At 41.0% G+C, this 16,356-nt stretch overlaps 1 protein-coding gene across 1 annotated transcript in view; it reads right to left on the minus strand.

Moving 5' to 3' along the window:
• LGR5 (leucine rich repeat containing G protein-coupled receptor 5) overlaps positions 1-16,356 on the minus strand; it is a 330,331-nt gene that overhangs the window by 98,103 nt on the left and 215,872 nt on the right. The window contains exon 3 of the mRNA XM_069764603.1: positions 3,858-3,929. Coding sequence (XP_069620704.1) covers positions 3,858-3,929 — 72 coding nt within the window. The remainder of the gene's footprint in view (positions 1-3,857; positions 3,930-16,356) is intronic.

Here is a 16,356-nt window from a genome sequence, read left to right on the forward strand (position 1 = left end):
CAACTCAACACACATGAAACTCGCCCTAAAGCACACACAAGTCTGGTATTATCCTTCAAAAATAAAAATCTGATTAATAAGCAGACAAACTACAAGAGCAACAAATGTACCATATAGGAAATATGGCAGCTGTCAGTCACATGACCTGTCTACTATGTGTATATGTGAGCTAATATATACTGCCAGGAGGGAGGGCTTCCTGTTGGCTGGGGATTTATCAGGCTGCCAATTTAGCTCACAAATACTGAGCTAAAAAAACTGACCAAATAATGTGTGAACAAGGTCTAATACAGGAGGTAAAACACTCTTTTTGGTTGATTGGAAGGGTTTTGGTCCCGAAGAGAGGACATGGGAGCCCCGTGAGAACATACAAGCTCCTCAGATTTTATCCAGGTTTCTGTCTGGTCATAGAAAGGAGGGGAGTAAGGGGAGGGGTACTGTTACGGCCACTCCTTCTGCGGCCGTGCCTGCTGCCGGGACCACCGCAGCTCCCTCCGCTCATACTTACCCGCTGTGGCACGCGTCCTCTCCTTCATTCTTCTCCGCTCCCTGGCTCTCGTCGGGTGCGTGTGCGCACCGCCCACTCCAGCACCTCCTCTTTCTGATTTACAGGCGGTCTGTATCTCATCTCTGTGATCCTGGAGGACCGTGACCCGGAAGTCCTTCAGCACTCCATGTATTTAAGGCGATTCCTTCCTCTGCTCCTTGCCTGTCTGTCATTTGTGCTTCTGTGACTCAGGTCCACCTTTGTCTTTGCTCTGCCTGTTCTGAGTCTCCGCTCTGTCCAGCCAGTTCAGCTTCTCTGCCTTTCCCAGGCTTCCTTGTCTCCTCGTCCAGTCCAACCTTCCCAGTGTCCGCTCCGCACTCTGTTAGTCTGGTGTCTCTGTCCTGTCCTGCTTCCTTTGTGTCTTCCCCTTCCCAGTGCTCCTTTGGTTTCGCCTGTACTCAGCTCTTACCAAACTGTACTTCATCTTACTCCGCTCTGTCCGTCCTACACCCAGCTTCTCTATTTTGTACCTCCTACTACCTGTCTCCGGGGTTCCAGCTTCTGTGGCAATAGTCTCCCTTAGGTCTGCCCCTAACGCTCCCTGTATAGGGGGTGGTCTACCTGGTCAGCTCACCCTTGGGAGGTTCGTTGTCGTGGATCTGTGGGTCCACTCCAGGTGTTCCAAAAGATCTCACAGGTATATACTATATACAGGAGGAGATGACACAAGTATATACTATATACAGGAGGAGATGACATATAGGTATATACTATATAAAAGAGGAGATGACACATAGGTATATAGAGGAGGAGATGACATACAGCAGGTATATACTATATATAGGAGATGACATACAGGTATATACTATATACAGAAGAGATGACATACAGGTATATACTATATACAGGAGGAGATGACACAGGTATGTACAATATACAGGAGGAGATGACATACAGCAGGTATATACTATATACAGGGGAGATGACATACAGGTATATACTATATACAGGAGATGACATACAGGTGTATACTATATATAAGGGAGGTGACAAACATGTATATACTGAGGGGGAAAATGAGAGGTGTGAGGTGAAAATGAAAAGGTGTGAGTGCAAAATGAAAGGAGTGAGGGAAAATAGTGGAATGATCGGAAAATAACAGATGTGAGGTCGAAATAACAAGTGGGGGGGGAATGAGAGGTATAAGGGGGAATGAGAGGAGTGAGGGAGAAAATGAGAGATGTGAGGGGAAAATGAAAGATGTGAGGGGGAAAATGAGAGGCGTGATGGAAAAATAAGAGAAGTGAGGTGGTATAACTACGCCAGGCTCTTCAGCTAGCATTCATATATAATGCCAGCGTATAAAATGCGAATTATACAGTGTTAACTTAATGGAACAGATACATTTTCTTCTGAATGTACTACTACTGTCACATGACACAATATCTAAAGATGCTATACACTTAAAATGTGTCTGGATTTTAAAACCTTTGTTCACCTGTTATTCTCATGATGCTGAATGTTACCACTGGATCAAGAGGCCAGTGAGTGTCCCTTCCTCTGGGTAAGGTATGGACGAGACATGTTCTCTGGAGGGAGAGCTGATCTTTGCAGCAGTTCTCTACTTTGACTAATGGACTGATTCTTCAGGGGAAAAACGTCCGCTATTACGCTGATAAATAACTACAGTAACTAGGCACATGAAAAATGGGTTGTGTAATGCAGACAACTCATGTAACTAGGCTTTAGGTTCATATTATTTCTCTATTAAATATTGTCCTTTTACATTACATTTTTAGGCTATGTGCACACGATGCGGATTTGCTGCGGATCCGCAGCAGATTTTTCCGCGCAGAAACGCTGCAGATCTGCACTGTGATGTACAGTACAATGTAAATCAATGGGGTTAAAAAAAAAAAGCTGTGCAGATGGTGCGGAAAAATCAGTGCAGAATTGCTGCGGATTTCAAAGAAGTGCATGTCACTTCGTTTGTGCGGATCTGAAGCGTTTCTGCACCCCTCCATGTTAAAAATCCGCAGTGGCAAAAACCACAGAAAATCTGCACAAAATCTGCATCAATTCCACATAAAAACCGCACAAAAATCGCGGCAAATCCACGGCTGCGGATTCTGCCAGGAGATGCGGATTTTGTGCAGAAAATTCTGCACCTCTTTTCTTACATGTTCACATAGCCTAAAGATTTCACAAACAGTTCAGAACTCACTGCAAACAGTGAAGGGATCAAATGAGTTCCACACTATCCCACATCACACATTTAGTGCAGAAATCTGCCATTTTGGTCTGGAGGATCACTTGTACTGGTGCTTGTGTGACACATATACAATTCATTTATACAATATATATAAAACTGGGATATTCATTCACAGCCCACACTATTTGCCACTGCAAAGTGCAACTCTCATGCAGGTATATCATTGTCATTCCTGAAATCTGTCAGCAGGTTTGTGCCACCTAATGTGAGAGCAGCATAATGTAGTCAGAGACCCTGATTCTAGTAATGTGTGACCTGCTCGTCTGCTTGTTGTAGTTTTGATGTAAATCACTATTTCATCAGTAAAAGATTATGACTAGAGGATAAGTAATCGTGCTACAATGTAATCCTCCATATACTTGATTTCTGTATAACCACACCCCCACCGATTGGCAGCTTTCTGCCTATGCATAGTGTACTCAGAAAGCTGCCAATCAGTGGTGTGGGCGGTGTTACACAAAACTCAGCAGTCAGAGAACTGCTATATCTGCAGCACATAAACCAGTGATTCAAAACTGCAGCAAACAGCCCAGTAAGTGATACATCACTGCAATTTGGGTCTCTGCCTCTAGATTTCCTGCTCTAAGATGGGGGTAGTGAAAAGCTTGTGACAAATTCTCTTTAAACAGAAACCTAATGATTTTAATGGTCATCTTATAACAGCTGATTGCAAATGAGTCCCATGACTTATCACATTCATAGGATAGGTATGAAGAAGAGGTATGTTCAGCTCTACTCAGAGGAAACCTCATCTGAATAATGTATAATAAACTGCTGTCAGGCTGACTTCCTTGTAAACCTTTTCATGTTGGTTTTTAGCCAGATGCTAGCCATCATCGCAAGATTTTCTTATTAACATGCATATCATCTTTTTGTTTTCCGGTACTTTTCCCTTTTACAGTTAATTTACAAGTCAGAACGTATCTATTTCTACATTTTATCTATAGGACTATGCACAGAGTTCATGTGCTATAGCAAGTGTTCTGGTTTATTGGTTTAAACGCTCAAGCAATTTCGGCAATAAGACTATAATTAGTGGCCCAGGGCAATTAGGAACAGTAATCGGAAATATACATAACAAGTGCTTGATCTACTTACAGAACTTTGAGACTGCTGAGTCCAGCAAAAGCTCCCTTGGGAATGTATGTCAAATCATTTCCTGCAAGACGCCTGCACAGATTTTGAGGAAAAAAAAAATAACATAAGTAAATCCATTTCTCTTCATGTGGAACTCATTTGAGTAAGAGTCATCTTAATGCATAACAACTATTCAGTAAACAGACATGCCAGGCGGAACTATCTTACCATCTTGTCTTGTTAGGATAAAACAAGGTAAACAAATAATCCTAAATAAAGCAGCAAAATGAAATGTAAATGTTTTCTGTTTACTGTTTTGTAAGTCCTGTATGTGGCCTCATGTATGTTTTCATGGCGTTTGCCAAGAGAGAGGTCAGCGTCACTCACCATGACCTGGCATAGCACAAGTGCCAAGCGGGCCAGCACGGAATGTAGAAGAAACAATGTAAGCCTCCCGCAATATAAAATGCATGGTGCTTAAAACAATTAATCTGTCTGTAAAGAAAGTTGTTCTGGTATAATCGGATAAGTAGCACTTGCCATCAGATTACACATCAAGAGATTTTCACATCATAGTAGGTTATGTCATATTGGTTATGGCAAGTTACCAATAAGAGGAGGTTCAGCCACTAGGTCTATGTGTCCTGGAACACAGAAAGAAGCGGATATTGTCTTTTAGCCATTTCTCTGCACAGCGAAGCTCTCGACCCATTAAAGTCTTGAGAACTGCAACACAGAACAGTCATGTAAATGGGGCTGAGTTGCAGTTTGTGAAGAGTGCCAGCTATGAGTATAATAAACAGTAGGAACTGATCCACTTTACCATCAATGCTGCTCATTTTTGTTGTGAGGAGTCCAGAGTTCAAATTGCCTTTATAGGCAAGTTATTGGTCATTCCGCAATTATGGTGGAAATATTATTACCCATAGAGAAACTATTAAGCTGCAACCACAGTGCTAATCTGCAGGTAAAGGCATATTTGACCGATTAGGACGACAACACGATATCAGGCTGTAATGAAGAATCCTCAGGATGAAGAAGAGGAGTTGAACACTTTTTATTTCCATGAGTTGCTTTAATACTGGACTAGAGTCTTTTTCAAGTGAAAAAAAAACAACTATTGTTGCAATTGTTTTTTCCCTTGAAAAAGACCATCGGTGAAACGCATTGTGGAAATAAAAGCCGTTCAAATCATCCTGACCATTAGGATTCTTCATTACAGCAATGCCGCCTGGTATGATGTCATGATGCTAATCGGTCAACTATCCTGGAGGAGATTATCCCAGCCAAGAAGCAGCAGCAGCTTTTACTTTCAGGTGTTCACAAGAGTTGTGCATGCACACAACCTGCTCAGGTGAGCACCTTCCCTTTACTCCCCTTACACCCAAAAGAGTATCAACCAATGGACTTGTGCGCTTTTTTCCCCCACAGTTTTCTTACCATATTAAACATATCCAGCAGTTTCCCTAGATGTCTGGCTACAGGGAGAAACTGAATTTACATTTTTCCCAGAGCCATAAACTTCCAGTCAAGTGGATGGACGTGAGGCAGCAAGCACGCCGATCTCACTACAGGGTAAGTGCGCTGTAATCACTCCCCCTGCTCCTTGACTGACAATCATTAACAGTTAGTTTCCTGTTGCTTAGGCCTCTTTCACAATTCCGTCATCTGGCAGCCATCACAATACATCGGCGCAACGTATCGACGGATGCGTCAAAAATAGTGTAAAACGGATGCAACGGATCCAGTTTTTCGACGGATCCGCTAGACGGTTCCATCGAAAAACTGGATCCGTTACATCCGTCTTATCTGTTTTTTCCATTCGTTTTTGATGGATAAGTATTCCATACCTCCAAATGGGAGGCTCCCAAATGTGATTGGCTACTGCAAAATAATGGAAACCTATATATTGAGTGTTTTTAACACCCCATCTTTGAGAGGGTTTAGAGCAAATGGCAGAAATGGAAGGAGTTCTAGCAATAATTGTGTCCATCTATGCATCTATCCATCAGGCAGGTTGCTGGCAGGATTCTTGCTAGTATGCTTCTTGCTGGCACATTAAGGAATGAAGCCACATGGCAGGTTTATATAGATTTGGGGCTGTCTGGCCAATTGGCTACTAAATACTGATTTGGAGCATGCTCAGTGTAAAAAAACAGAATCCAGCACTGGATTCCGTCATGTGACGTACCACGACAGATCCTGCATCCACAGGCTTCCATTCTAGCCAACGACGTATGCCGCAGGATCCGTCGTGGCACGTTTTTCTGACGCAGACAAAAAAAGTTTCATTGAACGTTTTTACCAGACGACGTGTCAACAAATTCCAACGGATCCAGTGCATGACGGACGAAACGTGTGGCCATGCGTCGCGATCCGTCGCTAATACAAGACTGAGAAAAAACGCATCCTTCAGGCAAATTCACAGGATCCGCTTTTTTCTCTAAACGACGCATTATGACGGAAAATGAAAGACGGAAGTGTGAAAGAGGCCCTATATATCACCTACACATTCCTCAGCCCTCTACAGAGTCTTTAATATTATCTACCCATAATATTATTTTCCTATCTCAAACAAACATGTGGAAGCCATTTCCATACAAGTATGTATTTTAAAGTGTTGAAAAAACCTGTGAACCCAAAATAAATCCACCAAACCACGCACAAAAAACATATAAGCTCCATCCAGATATTACTCCCTTAGTCACATTCAACATCAGTGCTACCACACTGTTTGACATGATTTTGTTGTAAAAATCAACAAAAAGGAAAAATTGAACACACTTCACATTACATTTGTCATTTTCCTACCGTGGTGCCTGGATACAGTGAGTGTGTTGCAATCAATCCCACTGCTCCATGACTGAAATCCTGCTCCTAAGCAGGATGTCAGTCAGGTATCAGGGGGAGGGATTACAGCGCACTCGCTGGGTACAGAGCACTAACTGTTCAACACCTACTTGACTGGAAGTGGACAGCTGCGGGAAGACTACAATTTCATTTCCTCCCTGCAGATGAACACCCAGTTAAACACATATGTTTACAACAATTTTTACCTTAAGATTTTCACTGCCGATGCTAGTAAATACAGGTTTATTTGGATAAGTTTCCTTTATGTTTATAGCACTACAGCCCAGTTCTGACCAGTGGAAATGAAAATCTTTTGGTCATGCTTCAAAAACATTCTTGGCTAATGGTTTGAAAGCTAAAATTGTAAAGTCTATAAACGTCAGCCAAAACTTTGCATAAGTATCCATTCAACAATCACTTCTACAGTTGCAAATATTATAGCATTGTGGTAAGTGTCCTGGCACTAAAGAATGAAAATGACAAATGTAATGTGAATGGTGGTCACAGTGAAATTCCACTTTACCTCTTTATTTGTTTTCTCAAGAAAACCAGGTTAGACAGCATGGTAGTTCTGGTGTCGAATGTGACCAAGGGTAACATCTGCATACAGTTTGTATGCCCTGCACGTGTTTTTGTGGATTTCCTTTGGGTTTTCCAGATTTCTTCCACACTTTAAAACACATACTGCTAGGTTAATTAGCTTCCTATGAAAATTGCTTTTCTTTAAGAAAGGGAAATTAGATTATGATATTAAAGGAAACTTGTCATCAGGTTGTTATACCCAAAACTAATGACATGAATGTAATGTTACTTTACTGCTGCTTAAATCTATATAATTCTTCTACAAATCCGTGTTTCCATTCCAGAGAAATTCCTAGTTGAAATCTTATGCAAATGAGTAGCAAATGAAGCAGGGAGTGGGGCAATGCATTTTCGGCTCTCCTGTCCTTTTTCCCTATTCGCCACCCACTGCCTTCCCCTTGTCAGCCACTAACAAGTGGTTCTTCTTTCAGTGACCTGTTTTCCCCGAGCCAGATCTCTCACCATCGTCAGTGGTGGGACACAGCAGGAGCACTGTCATTATCTGGTGCAATGGCCAGCTCTGATAAGGTCATCGGGACCTTACACCACCCCAGGCAATGATGGTGCTGGTGAGAGATCTGGCAAGGGAAAGACTGTCAATGAAAGAAGAGTGACCTGTCAGCAATTGACAGCAGGCATACACTGCAGAAAATGCAGTGTCCCATTTGCATAAGATTTCAAGGGCGAATCTCTAAAATGGAAGCATGGATTTCTATAAGAAAGGTATAGATTTAATCAGCATTCAAGTGACATTACGTGCATGATATTAGTTTGGGATATAAAAATCTAATGACAGGTTCCCTCTAATGATTACTCTTTCTGCAGCGCTGACACATATTAATTATATAGCACCATTGATTCTATGGTGCTGAAAGAAGTAGGTGATATTTACACAATGGGAAAGTAATGGTACATGTCAAACATCACCAAATATTCAAAACCTCTTAACCCAGATATAACAATAGTCAAGGCTTGCTTTCATTCTGTAACCATGGTCCCATGATGAAATGGTAGAAATGCTTAAAAACATTCAACCTCATCTAAGGTGTGGATGGACTTCTGTAACAAATGGGACATAGTCCTTTAAAGATTAATTATAACAATGCCAAGATGATGTCATACTAAAGAATTCCTCCATATGGTCTCCCAAGAAGCTGCTTAATATGGGTAGATGGCTATCAGTTGTGCTAGGATGGTCAATTGATAATGATAATAACAGCATGCCGTCATCGGCAGAATTTCTGCTTGGAATGTTTGGTTTCTAGGTGGCCTACAGCTAGTAAAGGAACAGACCCTAGGAACATGTGAATGCAAGACTGAGTATCCAGTAAATATGATAAGGAGAGAAATCTACTATATAAAGTGGCCCACAGCAGTGAGCAGAGGCCATTTGTAGAAAACTACTTAACAAAATGTGCAGGATCAAGGAACATACAAATGTAGAAAAACTTTTATTGAATGCCTATTAAAAACATCATACCAACACATAAGACACAAAACAAAATGCTGGGAGAGCCAAAACAAATCTCCATAGAGTCAATCATAAAATCTAATATAAAGAACATAAAATAGGACAAGCAAACATGTAATCATAGATAGTAATAATAAACCCATGATGAACAGTCGTGGATACTGAGAAAGTGCACCACAAATATTAAATCCTGTAAAACCTAAAGCAAGGAAGTGAATGCAACAAAATCAAGATGTAATGGCTCACCCATCAAGCACACCTGCCGCACATTTGGCAATAGCTTTGTCTGGGCCTCAAACAAAGCTATTGCGAAATACAGATGTAATTGCTCACCCACCAATCACACCTAACACGCATTTCACAACATCTTAGTGTGGACCCCGGACTATGCTGTTGAAAAATGCATGTCCTGTTTGCTTTTTGGGTGAGTCACTACATCCTACTTTTGAAGCATTTACTTCCCTACTTTGAGTTTTACAAGATTTGATATTTGCAGTGAACATCTATTGTATTTACCAGTTCAGATTGATTTTTTCTTCTCCTGTACCACATTTTGTAACTGTCTGTTTTTACAGGGAACCTTTTTTGGCTCATCCATCACTTTGCAGCTTATGTATTGGAATGTGTATATACTGTATGTTATGTTAAATTGACATTCAAAACATTTTTTTCTTTGTATGTGCCTTGGTCCCGCACATTTTGTCAATTGGTTTCTATGAAGAGGATAGCGCAGTATATAAAAGTGCCAGCTAGCAGCCATCACAGTGGTCTGGACATGTGCACGTGAAGATGAGTTTTTTCCCTGTATAGAGACTATTCAAGTTCAAGCCTCTCTGTGAAAAGTAACAGAGATTACATAAGTAATCTTATGTACCTCATGTGGACTGTTATGTGGACAGTATTTATTGGTCTTATGCTGCAACTCATCAGTAAATTTGAGGTTTTTTTTATTATATCTTGGTGTAATTTCCGGTCCTTGCTATGGCACATCACTTGTGTGGTGATTGCCACTAAACCAGTTGCCTTACTTCAGGGTTTGGTCACATTACATTTGGACTTAGGTCTCCAGGTGTTGTTTCTGTTTTCCTTAAAGGGAACCTACCTGCCTAGGCCTCCAAACAAATGCACTAACAGGATGCAGTGGGCCCATGTGGTTAAAATAGAAACAACACAGGTGCAGCATAACCGATGAGGCAGCCACTCACCAGCTACCAAACTTGATGTCGGTTATGAGCTTGCGTATTTTGGCCAGAATATAAACTAATACCTCACATAATATTTTTTTGTGTGTTTTTTGCACTTTTTTCGGGGTGCAGTTGGGCCCATTTTCTGCTTGTAAACTGTGGTGTCTGTGCACATGGGGTGCATTTGGATAGCGCTGGGCAGGCCCGCCTGATCTAATAGAAGGGTGTCACTACTAGGCCTGCCTGGATGCTGTGCATCTCCATTGTGTGAACAGCGCCACATACAAGTTTTTGTGTGCCAAGCAGCCACCCCCTCCATTAGTTTGGTAGCTGGTGAGTGGCTGCCTCATCGGTTATGCTGCAGCTGTGTTGTTTCTATTTTAACCACATAGGTCCACTGCATCCTGTTAGTGCATTTGTTTGGAAGCCTCTGCCGTGTTTTGCTGTTTTTTCAAATTTTTGGAGGATCTCTGAATCCTCTTTTTGTGCTTTTGCTGTTTAGAGACTTAAAGGGAACCTGTCACCTCAAATTGGCGGGATATTATGATGAGTTTTTACCGGTCAGATGGGCGGTGTATCCTCGTCATTTCTCCACCCCATCCGTCCCTGTTTTCTGCAATATTTTAGTGAATAAGAGTATGTGTGCGACATAGTTGGCACGTGCACCATGCAGTCTTCAGTGGCGCACGCGCAGTATGCTTTGCCCTACTGCGGGCAAAGCCAAAAAGCATTACTGCGCAGGTGTCCGTGCACTATGTCCCGGAAGTATTTTGCTGTGTTCCGGGACATAGTACGCAGGCGCATGTGCAGTAATGCTTTTCGGCTTTGCCCACAGTAGGGCAAAGCATACTACGCGTGCGCCACTGAAGACTGCATGGCGCACGCGCCAACTATAGAGCGTGCATTCTTTTATTTACTAAAATATTGCGGAAAACAGGGATAGACGAGGTGGAGAAATGACGAGGATACGCCACCCATCTGACCGGTAAAAATTCATTTTAATATCCCACCAATTTGAGGTTACAGGTTCCCTTTAAAGAGGACCTTTCACCAAATTTTTCATATTAAAGTGAATACAGGGTGTAATAGTGGCTGCAGAATGGAATAACACATTTTTGTTTTATTTTGCCTCTCTGTTGCAGTGATATTAGCAATCAAAGTATTTGGCACCTAATGGGTAAACGTTTTCTTTTTTTTAAGTCCAAGTGGGTGTTATCAGAGAGTTTTTACTGGGTAGTGTGTTCATCTCCTTGTATCATGTTGATCAATCATAAGCAGGCAACAAAACTCAAAGGAAAGAATATATCCCCACCATAGCTTAGAGTGGTGTTCCCCAACTCCAGTCCTCAAGAGCCACCAACAGGTCATGTAGGATTTCCTTAGTATTGCCCAGGTGATTGAATGCTTGCCTGTCCAGGTGATGCAGTTATCACCTGTGCAATACTAAGGAAATCTTGAAAACAAGACCTGTTGGTGGCTCTTGAGGACTGGAGTTGGGGAACACTGGCTTAGAGCATGTATCTTGGGAACTGAGATGTAATTACACAGCTCTGATTTCCTCGTATAACATCCTACTTGAGTCACTGAGGGAGGGGCAGGGAAGTGCAGCTGAGTTTAGCTGTATCACATTACAAATCTTTCTATCAGAGTGTGTCAGTAATCACAGTTATGACTTTTGTGCTCAGGCAACTTATACTCGCTCTGCAGTGAGATCAGGGCTGTCATTATATCCAGGAAAAGAGGAGAGCTGATAAAACTTTTGGTAATGTGACACAGCTAAATTCATCTGTGCTGATGCACCCCCAGCAATGACCTTTTTTTTTTTAAAGATATTAGTCATCTGTGCCTTCTAGTCTTATAGGAGGATAGACCAGGAGATCAGACCAGTATCATTACATGTAAAACACTGAAATATCTGTTCTAAGCTAAGGCGAGGGTGTGTTCTTCTTTCCTATGAATGTTGCTGTCTGCTTATGATTGGTCAGCATCATGGAGGGGTAAGAACTACACCCCCCCAGTAAAAACTGTCGAATATCACCCACTTGGTCTTTTAAAAAGGAAACCATTATGTGCCAAATACTATGACTGCAACGGAGAGGCAAAATATATTAAAAAAAACAAACATTTATTCTGCTCTGCAGCTAGTATTACATTGTGTGTTCGGTTAAACATGAAAAAATTGGTGAAAAGTCCTATTTAACTAGGGAGTTCTTTAAGCTAATCTGAACACTGCCTTTGTATCTGATTTTCTGAAGAAATTCTTGACCATAAACTCAGTAAGCAATTTGGTTTGTAGATGCATTCATCATTTCAGAGAATAACGAATCAATCATTTAGTCATTTACATATTTTTTGCAGTAAAGAGAATCTGCTTTTTACGCGTATTTTGACTAGTTTTACGGTATGCATTGCACTGGATAATGCTCTAAGCATGCTTTTGTTAAGCGAGATAACCTCCAGTTTTAGGCCAAACCTTGTGATGACAACTTAACTCTATTCATTTAGAGATACTTGTAACCTAATAATTGCAATGACATCAGTAAAGAAAAAAATGAAATGTGCAGCTGCAAGAGATAACTCTGGAATGTTGCGTTAACATAACTACTACAGAAAAATAGCTGGAAAACATTGTCCCATTAGTTAAAAAATGTATACTGCAGTTAAGAAATCAAATCATCATACATAACCATACAGTCCAAACCAGAACGTGGAAAGACAATATAAATTTGGACAGGGGATGACCTTTTTTGGCAGATACGTGAGGTCATCAGGTGATCTTTCCACTTAAGCCAAATAAACATTTCACTGGGCTGAACGGCAAACACTTGCCACAAAGCTCCAAAGAAGATTCTAATGTAGTACTCTACTGAGAACGTGTATGCTTATGGTATTATACAAAGATTGTCAAACAAGTTACTACAAATTGGCAAACTATAAAACTGAATTCTGTTGACTTACATAAAGTGGTGCTTGAAAGTTTGTGAACCCTTCAGAATTTTTCATAGTTCTGCATATTTGATTTAAATCTATATCAGATTTTTACACACACAAGTCATAAAAGAAGATGAAGAGAGCCAAATCAAACAGATTATTTAAAAAATTAAACTTTGTAATTTTTTAAATGAGAAAGATGATCCAACATCATGTCTGTGAGTGGCAAAAGTATGTGAAATTATCTGATAATTTAAAAGTGAAATTAAAGCCTAGCGTTTCCAATAAATTACATAGCTAAAAGATAGAAAAATATTTAGAATTGAGAGTCCTCAGTGGTTGATACCTTTTAATGGCTAACTGAAAAGATGGTAACAAATTGCAAGGTACTGGCTAACACGGTACCAAGATATATTTCTTTCCTGTATGGCTAAAAGATGTGAGGGAGAAATGTGTTTTTATCTAAAGAACAGGGACCTATCAAAGTTTGATCATCACATTACAAGTTTGTGGAAGTGTATCATGGTGTGAACTATGGTGATTTCTGAGAATCTCAAAACAAAAGTAGTTGATGCTTATGGGGCTGGCAAAAGTTACAAAACCATCTCTACAGAGTTTGGAATCCATACAGAAACTGTCAGACAGTTTGTGTTCAAACAGAGCAAATTGTCTCTTCAGAGAGGAAGAGGACTTGAACTCTAGTGCCAACTATTGGAAGTAGCAATCCTAAAAGTCAATGTCGATCCTTTAACGAGCCAGGTGGCACCTGAGTTCTGTTCCTCTTCCTCTCTGAAGAGACAATTTGAATATTTCCTAGAGGAGCATTGCGGCTTTAAGTCTCCTCTCCGCATGCTTAACATGTCACTCTCCAAAAGGAGAAACAATACTTCTTGGATCCTACTCAAACAGAGGAAATTCAAGGCAATTATTACCCTCCCCAGGAGTGGACCCCAACAAAGGTCATACAAAGAACAAAGCATAATATTCCCTGAAGTCACAATGTAATCCAAGGTAACCTCTATGCAACCAATGGTCTCGCTCACATCAGTTAGTATTAATGTTCATGAGTCCACCATCAGGAGAACATTGAACAACAATGGTGGGCATGGCAAAATTGCAAGGAGAAAGCCACAACATTGCTGCACATCTGCAGTTTGTGAAAGATCACCTGGACAAGCCAGAAGGCTTTTGGAACAATGTTTTATAAATGGATGAGACAAAAAATTGCTTTATTTTTTAAATGATAAATGTTAGGTTTGGAAAAAGAAAAACATGAAAATCTCATACCATCTGTGAAACATGGTAGTGGCAGTATCATAATTTGGGCTTGTTTTACTGCTTCTGGACCAGCATAACTTACGACTTGCCATCATTGATGGAACAATAAATTATGAATTACACCAGCAAATTCTAAAGGAAAATGTCAGGACATCTGACCATGAGCTGAATCTCAAGATAATTTGGGTCATGCAGCAAATCAATGATGCAAAGCACACAAGCCATTCTACAAAGAATGGTTCAAGAAGAATAGTTAAAATTTTGGAATGGCCAAGTCAAAGTCCTGACCTTCATTCAATAGAAATGTTGTGGAAGGACCTGAAGAGAGCAGTTCATGGGAGAAAACCCAACAGTATAACATAACTTGAAGGTTTTTTTTGTAGGGATGAATGGGATAAAATTTATTGCTGCACAAGGGGTCAATCCAGATACAGAGTTCATTTACTTTTGACACTCAGACATGAGATATTGGTATCATTTTCCTCATTTAAAATATGACAAACACTAATTTGTTTTACTCATTTGTTGTTTTTCTTTATCTACTTTTAGGACTTGCGTGAAAATCTGATGTAGTTTTTAGTTACATTTATGCAGAAATATGAAAAATTCTGTAGGGTTTATAGATATTCAAGCACCACTGTATACACCTCACGTTTTTCAGCTTTTGTCTTAATCTGGCTACTTAGAGTTCACAGTGAACAATCAGTAAAGGTACTGCTACACTAAATGACTTCCCAACGATCACGACCAGCGATGCGACCTGGCCGTGATCGTTGGTAAGTCGTTGTGTGGTCGCTGGGGAGCTGTCACACAGACAGCTCTCTCCAGAGACTAACGATCAGGGGAAAGACTTCGGCATCGTTGAAACTGTCTTCAACGATGCCGAAGTCCCCGGGTAACCAGGGTAAACATCGGGTTACTAAGTGCAGGGCCGCGCTTAGTAACCCGATATTTATCCTGGTTACCATTGTAAAAGTAAAAAAAAAAAAAACACTACATACTCACATTCCGATGTCTGTCACGTCCCCCGCCGTCAGCTTCCCGCACTGACTGTGTCAGCGCCGGCCGTAAAGCAGAGCACAGCGGTGACGTCACCGCTGTGCTCTGCTTTACTGCCGGCGCTGACAGTCAGTGCACGGAAGCTCTCGGCCGGAGCACGTGCATTGGCAGCGCTCCTGCCGAAAGCAGTTTTAACCCTGTGGACGCCGGGGGACGTGACAGACATCGGAATGTGAGTATGTACTGTTTTTTTAACTTTTACAATGGTAACCAGGGTAAATATCGGGTTACTAAGCGCGGCCCTGCGCTTAGTAACCCGATATTTCCCCTGGTTACAGGTGAACACATCGCTGGATTGGCGTCACACACGCCGATCCAGCGATGACAGCGGGTGATCAGCGACCAAAAAAAGGTCCTGATCATTCCCCAGCGACCAACGATCTCCCAGCAGGGGCCTGATCGTTGGTTGCTGTCACACATAACGAGATCGTTAGCGGGATCGTTGCTACGTCACAAAAAGCGTGACATTGCAACGATTTCGTTAACGATATCGTTATGTGTGAAGGTACCGTAAGGGTGTAAAGTACAGTGGGTATGAAAAGTATTCAGACCCCTCTAAATTTTTCATTTTTTGTTTCATTGAAGCCATTTGGTAAATTCTAAAAAGTTCATTTTTCCTCATTAATGTACACTCTGCACCCCATCTTGACTGGAAAAAAACAGAAATGTAGAAATTCTTGCAAATTAAAAAAGTAAAAAAAAATGAAATATCACATGGTCATAAGTATTCAGACTCTTTGCTCAGACACTCATATTTAAGTTATATGCTGTCTCTTTCCTTGTGATTCTCCGTGAGATGGTTCTAATCCTTCATTGGAGTCCAGTTGTGTTTAATTAAATTGATAGGACTTGATTTGGTCTCAAAGGGGTTAATGAAATCGTATAATCAGACAGATGAGTAATGATACAATGGGTTGCAATGTTTTGTAAGAAAAAGAATTACACAGGACATCACAGAATATAGCCTCTCGTTATTTTTTCTGAACAGTGATGAAGATTCTGAGCAAGTCAAACATATTTACATGAAAAGATTATGAATATTTAAAGGGGGTTGTAAATTACTCGGACAACCCCTTTTGAATCCCTATTAGTGATGAGCGAATATACTCGTTACTCGAGATTTCCCGAGCATGCTCCGAGTATTTTTTAGTGCTTGGAGACAGGG

Source organism: Ranitomeya imitator, chromosome 4 (genome assembly GCF_032444005.1).
Source record: "Ranitomeya imitator isolate aRanImi1 chromosome 4, aRanImi1.pri, whole genome shotgun sequence".
In the NCBI taxonomy this organism is placed as follows: domain Eukaryota; kingdom Metazoa; phylum Chordata; class Amphibia; order Anura; family Dendrobatidae; genus Ranitomeya; species Ranitomeya imitator.